Here is a 12093-nt window from a genome sequence, read left to right on the forward strand (position 1 = left end):
TAATATTTTACTCAATTAATTTGTTTTTTTAATAAATTTCAACTTTAGTATTTGACCTTAATAATATTCTAGATTGAAATTGGTTTTCCCTATATAAATAATCAAATTTTGAATATAATAAATTCATATGTTTTAGTGAAATTTAAAAAAATATTCAATAATAAATTTAATTTCAATAAAATTAGTTTAAATTTTTAATATTAAAATTTAAAAATTTGCAAACATTAGAAAAAAAATTATCAATAAACAAAAAATTTGAGATATTCTAATAACAAAAAAAAAAATTAAGGCTTTTTGAAAAAAGAAAAATTTTTACACAAAAAAAAAAAAAATAAAATATATAATTATAATAAAATAAATGTGTTTTATATAAAAATATAAAATTTTTAATAAAGAAATAATTTTAAATATAAAATATAACTAAAATTAATTAAGAATTCTCTAAAATACATAAATTATTGATTAAAAATTATCTCGTAATCATAAAATATTACATCATATTATATAAAATAATAATTATAATATTGCAGATCAAAAATTATATTAAAAATTATTGAATAATATAATTAAAAAAAAATTAATTTAAAAGAAAATTAAAAAAAAAAAAAAATTCCAAAATAAATAATTGAAAATTAAATATAAAATTTTCTTCTCCCGAATCATTCGAATAAAATTCAAAATATTCAAAAACAAAATACGAGTATAAAACATTTAAAATTCTAAATTAACAATATAAATTTTATTTAATTATTATTGCAAAAAATAATAAATCTTATTAAAAAAATAAACTAAAAATCATATTCGAATTATTTTATTTAATAAAAATTTTCTATAATTTTATTTGGTGAAATTTTGAGAAAAGAAAAAATTAAATATAATATTAAAGCAAAATTATAATTATAATTAAAAAAAAAAACATAAAAATTTTAAATTTAAAAATTTTGAACAAATAAAAAATTCATAATTTTTTTATTTGATTTTACTAAGAGCAAAAAGTTAAAATAAAATCATCCTTATGGTTCACATTATTGAAATCGTTCGTCAAGGAAAGGTTGACTTTCCTCAACAAGTTATTGTAAGTTTTTCTTTTACATACATATATATATGATATATTTATATTAAATTATATATTTAGTATATATAACAGTGCGTATATATATATATATTATTTAATTTCAGTAATATTATAGGAATAATAATAAATACATACTACCCCATTTTTTTCTTTTTTTTTTTGCTTTTCACACTAATATTATTCTTCTTTGAATATAATTTTTTCGATATACATAAATTTTGTGTTAAATATATAAAGTACATAATATATATATAATAAGAATATAGGGGATTTTGTATACTTATAAGTAATAAATATCTAAATATGCATATATATATATACTAATGTAGAAAAAAAAAATATCTTATTAACACATAAATTTTCTATATGTATAAGAAAAATTTAAATAATATATATACGAGTATTTATTGATATTAAATGTGATATATAAGTTGATATTATGTGCGTGTGTATGAGTGAATGTATATACATATATATGCGTATAATATCTACGAACAGATCCTATAACATTTAAAATACACACTCAAAAAAAAATTTTTTTTTTGTTTCTTGCGTTTTTGTTTTTCATTTTCTGGTATTGTTCATAGCTTAGTTTTTTATTTTACAAAGTGATTATTGATTTGGATGCGCTGAAATATACTTGTTACTACTATATACCATATCATTTCTATATTATTTTACTAATACTTTAACAATAATTTACAAATATACTAATAAATAATTTTCTTTTAATTTTTACAACTAAAATAAATATTTTCTTTTTTTTTTTGGGAAAATAATTTTGGAAAATAAATTTTAAAAAATTTTGAATTTAATATTAATAGAAAATGAATTTAAATTTTTCCAAAATTATATATGTTTAAATATGAGAAATAAGAATAATTTTTAATAGAAAACGCGATTTTCAATATATTATACATATATTCATAAACATACATAGTAAATATACATATTTTATACTATGTATTATATAAGTATATAAGTTTTGTATAATATTAACAAATAAAATATAATGCTACATGTTGATCTTAAAAAATTTATTGTTAAAAACAATCGTTGATTTATTTAACATTAAAAACAATTGTACACTAATACATATATGCATACGATTAGACTTACGACATATTGACACTTTTTTTAATTTAAATAGTGTTAATGGTTTACTATTTGTTTTTTTTTTTTGAATAAAAGCATTAAAAGCCACTTGACATTTAATTTAATGGATAACGATATTTACTTAAGTAATTAACAAAAAAACAAAAATAAACTCAAAAAGTTCTACAGAGTAAAATTTTAATGAATTATAAATTGTATATCAGATACTGTCCTTTCCTGTATACAAAATATTATAATGGATAAAGTACTGGCCTAGTTCAATTATTTTATGTTTTGTTATTTTTTATATACTATAAAACATTTTATAAAATTTAATTTTATTAAAATTTTCAAAGGGTAATACATGTAATTTATTGATGATTTTAAGTGTTATACTTAAAATCATCAATGTAAATTAGAAAATTTTCTATATAAATTCAAATTAAGAATTATTTAATTATATTATAATTGAAATTATTTGAAAATCTTATAGATTTGTTATTAAAAAAAAATTTTCATTGCTTTATTGTGAAAATTTATTTCTATATTTCTACCGCATTTTCTGTTATATGTCATTGCTAAATTTTGAAAAATGTTATATAATGACAAATTATTCAAAAATAAATTATAATGTTAATTAATTAATTGAGTACCATCTCTTTGATCACGGTTCGTTATTACGCCATATCTAATCTAATCTAATTAGTTTATTAATTAAAATACTAATACTTAATTATTAACATTTTCATTACTATAATTTAATGATAATTATGAATTGTTGTAACTATATTCGATTTATAAATATTGTCATAATACACACGTATAAAAATATATTTTACAAATTAGCACTTTTGATTAAATAAATCTGGAATTATTGTAATATAGCTTGAGTCAAATCAAACCAATTTGATTCAGAATTTTTTTTTTTTTGTAAATAAAATTCTCGAAAAATATTATAGGTATATAAGTGTAGTTTCATAAATCGGAAGCAATATTATTCAACAATTTGAAATTCTTATTTCAATTTCGGTAAATTATCGCTTTCCATATCATTTCGATGTAAAAGTACTCTACTATTTCTATATACTTTTAACATAAATACTAATAATACCAGAAAATGCCATAAATACTGTGAAAATTCAAAAATTTCCAGAGAATTTATTTGAAAATCCAATCAATTTATTTAATTGAGATGTTTTGTTCTAAAACATGCTTTCTATAGTATATTTAAATGATTAAATTTACTATTATCTTAGCGTACTTAATTTAAATCTTCTTTTCTCCCAGATAAACTAAATACAAATTCAATAAATTAATTAAAATTTATTTTATTAAATTGTATAATGGATATTGCAATCAATTTGCATTTATATGCTTAAGTATATACTTTCTTCTTAATATCATTTTTAAATTTAAATCACTTTCAATTTAAATTGGAATCAAAATATATTTATTATTGTTATATTTGCATACATATGTAAGTAGATATATAAAAGTATTTTTATTAAATGCAATTTATAACAAAAATTTTAATACTTTATGTCAAATATTAATTAAGTAATTTGAGGTGATTTTCATTCAATTTTTTCTTGTTATATTTTTGTTTTGTTGTTTCTTTAAATTACTCTGTCAAAAAAACAAAATCCTGATAGATGGATGTAAAGGTTTTTTTTGTTGTTTTTCTGTTTTTTGATTATATTATTGTTGCTGTTGCTGCTGTTGTTGCTGTTACTGTTATAATGTTCTTGTTGTTGTAGTACACAACTGATGCGCAATATTTCTATTTGGATATCAACATTTTTGTTCTGTTCTGGTATTTTTCATATTATTTTTTTAAATTTTTTTTCTATTTTTTTTTTTTTTGTTTTCTGTTTTTGTATGTTTCTCTTTTATCTTTATTATTATTTTCATTTATTTTAATTTATTTCTTCTTTTGTCATATTATTTGTCAGAGTGAATACAATTTTCAATTCTTTTATAAAAGTTTTGTTTTTCTTCTGTTTCTGTTCTACATATTTATAAACGTATGTATGTAATATGTATGTATACGTAATCATACTTTTGTTATACATTCATGCCATGTATAAATAAATAAATAAATAAATAATAAATTTTCTCCATTTTCTTCATTAATACATTTAACACAATTTCTATTTTTTTCTCTCTTGTTCTTATTTTTTTTTTGATAACTTGAAAACTTATGTCAATACTTATTTAAAAAAAAAATATATGAAATAAAAAAAAAAAATTTTTTTTTTGAAAGCAAAAGAATACTATCTACGTTATATATATGAAAAATAATGAGAGAAAAGCAAAAACAAAAATTTGAGAAGAAACGGTAAAAACGAACCGAACGAATAACAATAAAAAAATCTACGAAACATAATATACGTAGGGATACAGTTAAAAAAAAACAGAAAAAAAAATTGAATTTAAAAAAAAAAAGACAGAATAATAACAAGAACAACAACAATAATAAAACGAGAACAAAACAATAAAAAGAAGCAACAACAGAAAATAAGAAAAAAAATAAAGCAAAAGCACAAAAAAGCTACAAGAAGAAAAATTGAATGAAAAAAAAAAACGAACAGAAGAAGAGAAGAAAACAACAACAGAAACAACAAAGAGAAAACATGAACAACAACAAGAAAAAAATATACTCAGAAAAAAAAAACACGACGAAAACGAACCGAAAAGTAAAAAAACAAAAAATACAAGAATAAAAAAAAAAATTGTGTCTCAGTTTGACACTTTTTGTTTCATTCTCGAAACGAGAACGAGAATATAGTATTAGTAACAAGACGACCATTTTGAAAATGATTTCATAAGCATTCGAACAGTCAATGATTCTCTTTTCTAAAGTAATGTAATTTTCGCCGTGAATATTAAAAAAAAAAAAAAATAATAAAAAAAAAAATATACAAAAAATTTTTTTTCTTGTGGTTCTTTTTTTTTTTTTTTGTACATTTACACGCATAATATATTTTCAATATAAAAATATTATATATATATAAATATAATTATATACTTTTATACTTATATACTTACAATATATTGATATATATATATATAAGTAGTGAATATTATTGTATTTAAATTTTTATTGTTGGTTCTTTTTGCCTTATATTCATTTATTTTCCGAAAAATAAAAAATATTCTTTTGGAGCATATGAGAAATTATTCTACATTTTATAAATAAATTCAATTGAATTTTTTATTAATTTATTAATTGTAACATTATTAAATAATAATTTTCATATTATTAAATTAATTGTAATTAATGAAAAATTTTAAAAAAAAATTAATAATTCCTAATTATTTATTATTAAAATATTTTCATTTCTTTTCAAATAACTTTCGATTTATTCCTAATAATTTTCAATTATTTATTGGCAAAAAAAAATACAATAATAATCACAAATATTTTAATAATAATATTAATTAATATATTTTCCAATTGAAATTACTACAGAGAACTTTTAAAATTATTTATAAAAAAAAAAAATATTGTAATTCAAATTAAAATTAATGAAATTTAATATTGTAAATAAAATAATATTGTTTAAAAAAAAAATTAAGTGAAAGTTCGAAAAAAAAATATTATAAAAAAATAAAATAAAATAGTTGAAAAATTATTAAATTTTTTTTATTTAATAAAAAAATAATTAAATAGAAAATATTAAAATTAATAAATAAGTTATTCATACACAAAAAAAAACACAAAAATTTACGTTTTTCTATATATATATATATATACATAACTTATATATATATATATATATATATATATAAATTACGTTGTATATATATTATAATGATAATATAGAAGAAGAAGAAAGAAAATCAAAAAATTAATAATTTAAAGAATTTCAAATATAAAATAAATTTATAATTTATTTATAGAACAAATATATATATATACGAGTATATAAAATAAATAAATAATTATTAAATTGTATATAATAAAAATTATTGTTTTGAAAAAAATAATAAAATATTATTTTAATTTATTATTAAAACGAAATATAACCAAACAAATAATTAAAATTATAACTATTATATAAAATAATCAAAAACTATTATAAATAATTTTATATAAAAAATTACGAATTCACTGAATAATATTAATAAATTCAAATAATTTATATATATATATATATATAAATTAGGAAAAATTATTAAAATTTAAAATATTTTATGAAATTTAGAAAAATTGTGATGTTTCATGAATAATTTTTTTTTTTTTTTTTTTGGAAAAAAATATTTCTGTTTTCGAAAAAATAATCTTAAATTTTCTTTATAGTACTTGTGTTATATTGAATTTGTTTGGAAAAGTATTGTTATATAGTTTATAAACTATTATTTTAAATTAATTATTTAATAAAATTATTTAATATAAATTAATAATTAATTAATTTAATTATTTAATATAAATTCATTCTTCTCATTAGAAAGAAATTGTAACTCTTAATATTCTACTCATGTTTTTTTACTCATTCTTACATGAGTTTTGTGAAAATTTAATCATATGTAAACTATATTGATTTACTGTTTATTGTTCGAAATGTTAATTAACAATTAAATTTTTAAAATATTACAAAATTTCATTAAATTTTTTTTTATTAAATTATATAAAGAAAGAACCAGGAAATTGTAGTTGATTTTTAGCTAAAAAAAAAAAAAAAACAACCAGCAATTTTCGATTTTCAATTTAAGAAATCGAAAATAAAATTAAATTAAAAGAAATAAAATTATTTTAGATTAAAAGAAACATACATACGCTCACACACACATTCACAAAATAATAATAGTGAAAAAGGAAAATGTGGAAATTTTATTAAAATAGAATAAAAAGAAACCAAACAAAAAAAAAAAAAAACAAGCAAGAAAACAAAAAAAAATTTATAAATAAGAAATCGTGTTTTTTTTTTTCATTTCCGTTATTGTTGTTGCCGTTTTCTTTTTTTATTATTATTGTTCATCGCTCTTAAATTTGGTCAACCGATTTTCTTCTTGTGCTGGTTTATTCTACACTTCTTTACATCGGGAATTTTTTTATTGTAAATATGTGTAAGTGTCCTACTTTTTTTATTCTATGATTATTACTTTGTTTTTTTTTTTTTTTGTTTTATAACTACTATAATGAAATTCTATTAACATTTTATTTATTTTTTATTTGTAATTTTATTTTTTTTTGTTATTTTGGTATTTAATATTATAAGAGAAATTACGACATTTTATATGACATTTTATCTTTTGTTATTTTTATCATACACAATTCTAAATTGTCATTGTTATTGTCATTAAAAAAAAAAGAAGGAAAAATGAAAATTTTCTATATTTATAATAAGAGTTTGTTTGTTCTATTTTAAATAATAGACACGGTTAACAAAAATGACTACTCTGAATTGCATTAATAAATGAAAGCTAACATTTGGAAGTGGGGGTGGCGATGAGACCGCCGTGCACATTCTCTGCGACTGTCCGGCACTGGCTGTTCGGCGCCGCAATTGTCTTGGACATGGGTCCCTAAGTGTTCGGGAACTATTGTCCAACTCCCTTAGGGATATCTCCGGCTTTGTGATTGGGACGGGGATATTATAGACGGGAGGGTGGGGTGGCTACAATAAGTCAAAAATGGCTGCGGTGGCTTGGGGGGATGCTCCTGTCCCCACTCAGTTCCCTTAGAATCTACAATCTACAACATTTGGAAGTTTGGAAGAATTTGGAACAAATTTTTTGGCGATAATATGATTTTAATATGAAATTAAAAATTTAACAGAATTAACAGTGTGAGAAAGTTAACAATATTTAAAATAATGAATAATTAATATAAAAAAAATTCATAATATTGCTTGATTTTTTCGATAAACTTGTCTCATCTTGTCATCATAAACTTGTCCTTATCTTTATACTGAGCAATACTCATGACTGTGTCTAATATATTGAAAAGATATTGAATTTGAGAGGAGAATAGAAAACAGTGAATTATATTGTATTTTAATATTCTTTTAATTTTACATTTACAATTCAAAATCAGTATTATATTATGGGTACACTTATTTCAAAAAAATAAGTGATTCAAAAACGAGTATATTTATAGGATTTACTTACTAAAAAAATAAAATAAAATTAATCTTAATAATAAATTACATTATGAGATTAGCAATACAAAATTGTAGCATTAAATCTTAATTTGTATCATAAATCATAAAGTCTTAAATTGATTTATAATTGTATATCATCAGAATCTTTTGTTGTACTGTAATTTAATAATAGAAAAATTTTGCGCCTAATCAGAGGCAATGTCTTGCCTATTAATCTAAATGATTTTTTGTACCGATTGTGGAATTATCTGGTTCATATGTAATAATTCAAAGTATCCTTCTCGGTACCAAAAAATTACAATAAATTACTTTATACTTCGGAAAGTGCTTAATTAAAGGTTACGATTCCTAATCAGAGAAAGACAATTTAAAACATAAATTTGTCTTGCTCCAAAATCACGTAAACAAATTCTGATTTTGTGAATTTTTCGAGAAAAAAAAGAAAACAGATATTATTTATTCTTATCATCAGTTACTACTTTGACTTACAATCGAAAAACTTAAATGTGTATATTATATTCAAACAGCGATTCAAAAAAAAAATTCAATTTGAGTTTCAGTGTAGATGTATTATGTTATCGGAATATATAAAATATGGCAATATAAATTTGAAATTAGTAATAAGAAAACCTATTATATTGATAATGTCATTTTAATAATCAATAATATTTTTTTAATTAATAACATTACTGAAATTTAAATATATTTAATTTATACAAAATATAATATCTTAACTAAAACATAGGCTGCAATAAGCATTTTATCATTCATCTTAACATAAAATTATTCTAAAAATAATCAACACAATACTAGAATTTTCCTAATACTAATAAAACAGCTTAAAATCTAGTCAAATAAAATAACAAATTATTAAATTAAGCATTTTCAATTTCATATTCATATACATACAACATTATAATTTTAAGCCAGAATACAATTAATAATAAAAATTTACTTAATAGTATACTTATTTTTCAATCAAATTAAATTACAATGAATTTTTATTTTTTCAACAAAATTTAAGAAAGGAAAAAATTGTACTTATTTCGTTCCTTTTTAACTAAACGGAACTTATCACTTGATAAACAAGTGCTTAATAAATGTACAGTTATATTATATCATGAATATAAAAATAAATTTTTTTTATATTATGTAGGAGTGTTACATTATTTTCACCATATATTGATATATAAAATGATTTTTTTTTTATTAATTTTTTATTACAGCAGACATATTAATATTCGTTTTTGTATTCGTTTTTTGTTTCTTCTTCTTTTCTTATTTTACTCATTTTTTTTTCATTTATTCCCTTACTTTCATGCATACTTACTTATTTACTTACTTACTCACTTACTTACTCATTTACTTACTCACTTACTTATTATGTGTACATTACCTTCCTTTCTAGAAAAAAAAAACACAAAAATACGAACCTAAATATAAGCTGATATATAAAAAAAAATTGATTCAAATAAATATTAATAGTATATAATGTAAAAAAAAGTAAAGTATATAACGTATTACAAAATTATAAAACAGAAATCATAAAAATGAAAAATGAAAAGTACAAAGACGACAATGAAAGAAATATAACGGTACTTGAGCCGTAATATATAAAAAAAAATTTATTTTTAAAAAGCAGCTATGAGTCACTTAATATACAAAAAAAAAATAAATTTTATTTTATATTTTACTTTTTTTTTTATTTTGTTTTTAGTAATAATTTGTTACACATTAAAAATGTATCCTTTTTTTTTAAAGAATTGTTATTGTTTCTCTTTTACTGATTTTTATTTTGTGTTTTATTCCATTTTTCTCACTATTTTGTGTTTTTTTGTTGTAATGGGAAAAAAAGCAACAGTCTAAATGAAATGTTACAATAACAATAAAATCAAAAAAAAAAAAACAATAAAAACAAAAAATATAAAAAAATTGAGAAAAATTTTGTTTCGAATCGAGAACAAAATTTTTATTACTCAAAAAATTGAAAGAAAATAAAAACTATAAAACACTCATAAGTACAGTTTAAAAAACCAAAAAATAACAACAACAAAACCAAATGAAAAATATATAAAAATTTTGTAATATACTAAAACATTTAATATATATATGTAAGATATAATGGGACAAGAGGAGAGTAAAAATAAAAAACAAAAAAATAACTCCAAAATGAGAGCAAATCTAAATAATAAAAATAAAAATTAACAAAAATGAGAAAATTAAAACATAATTTTTTTTTATTTTCTCTTTTAATTTTTCTCTTTTTTTTTTAAATTTTCTTGTTTTTTTTTTTTTTATTTCATTCTCTTTAACACAAATACATTTTTAACTTTATTACTTATTTTATTTTAAAAAAAAATGAAAAAATAAAATTCTATTCTTTCATTATGAGTTCGAAACAAAAATTTAAAAATTCATTTAAACACACATACATTGACAATGTTGTATTATACGCACCTATGAAATATAAATGTAAATTATAATATTTTACACGTAAAATATTAAATGTATCGTAAACATATTAAAGTTACTTTAAAAAAATTGATTATTGTTGAGAAATTTTAAATGCCGAATTTGAATTAGTAAAATAAAATTTTCGAAATGATAAATTTGCAATAAAATTTGCAAATTCTAATTTAAGAATTTTCTCTTATACTCGTATTGTTATGTTATATTTTTTTAATAATAATTATTGTACTCGTATAATATTTTAGGTTTTTCCTCAATTTCTGATACACATCTACTTCTACATTTTTAAATTACTTAGGTAATACACTATCGTATTTAACAATACTTGTATTAATAAAATGTTATTAAAATACGTGTTAAATATTCTTAAGTAGAAAAATCTATAAACAATTATACTTATTTATTTAATAAAATCCTAATATCTTATTATACTATCATTAATTTGCGTACTTCAAGTCTTCTATAATGTAAGATTTAAATCTATTCTAAAACATATTCAGATAATAGAACAGAATATATTTTTTAAAAAAATAAATGATTTTATAAAATTAACAAAAATTATTGAAAAATTCAAAATGAAAAACCCAATATATATATATATATATCTTATATTTAATTATATAACAGTTGATACTCGTATATATACTTTTATCGAAAAACATTTCTCTCTCAAATTTGATTTTTTAAAGAAAATTCTGGTTTAAAATCATATATATATATAACTCCATACATTGTACAACGATATAAATCTAAAATTATATATATATATATATACCTTGAAATTTTATGTGTATATATATATATATATGTATATATCCATGTATAACAATATGAATATGCATTAATTTATACGCAACTCGTTTAAATATAAAATACTCATATTTTGTTCTTCTTTTTCCTTTTCTCATTTTCTCTTTTTTGCCTTTTTTTTTGTTGTGTTCTTAATTTTGTTGTTGCTGTTTTTTTTTTGTTTTGGTATTTTAACTTTTAATATTGGGAGTCGCGCAAATATATATATACTCTATACTAATAATAATAAAAGTGTAGGTGGAGTCCCTATTATATCAAATATATAATGTATACATATATTATATAAAAATTTTTATAAGTATTTCAATTTATTATATATCATATTATATATATCACATATATAAAATATTCTATATATACATATAATATAAAAATGTGTATTTACTATAGTAGAAATTTCGTTGGAAAAAAAAAATAAAATTTCAACATCTACTTGCAACATATATATCGTATATATATCACATATACAATCTACAATAGGATATATTATAGATATATATATATAATTTGGTCTATATTCTTATATTTTTCTAAGTT

General features: G+C 18.5%; 1 protein-coding gene across 8 annotated transcripts in view; it reads left to right on the forward strand.

The window, feature by feature from the left end:
* Window positions 1-862: 862 nt before the first annotated feature.
* Window positions 863-12093, forward strand: part of LOC129609307 (CUGBP Elav-like family member 4) — a 168966-nt gene continuing 157735 nt past the window's right edge. For 4 of the 8 annotated variants that reach the window (XM_055521259.1, XM_055521262.1, XM_055521255.1 and 1 more), the window contains exon 1: window positions 864-1075. In XM_055521259.1, the coding sequence (XP_055377234.1) occupies window positions 1016-1075 (60 nt within the window). In that variant the 5' untranslated portion in view covers window positions 864-1015. Of the gene's footprint in view, window positions 1076-6821; window positions 7241-12093 lie in introns of those variants that run through there. The other 4 variants (XM_055521256.1, XM_055521260.1, XM_055521257.1 and 1 more) reach the window with 4 other exon arrangements.

Source organism: Condylostylus longicornis, unplaced genomic scaffold, assembly GCF_029603195.1.
Source record: "Condylostylus longicornis isolate FDR11 unplaced genomic scaffold, ASM2960319v2 ptg000038l, whole genome shotgun sequence".
Lineage (NCBI taxonomy): Eukaryota > Metazoa > Arthropoda > Insecta > Diptera > Dolichopodidae > Condylostylus > Condylostylus longicornis.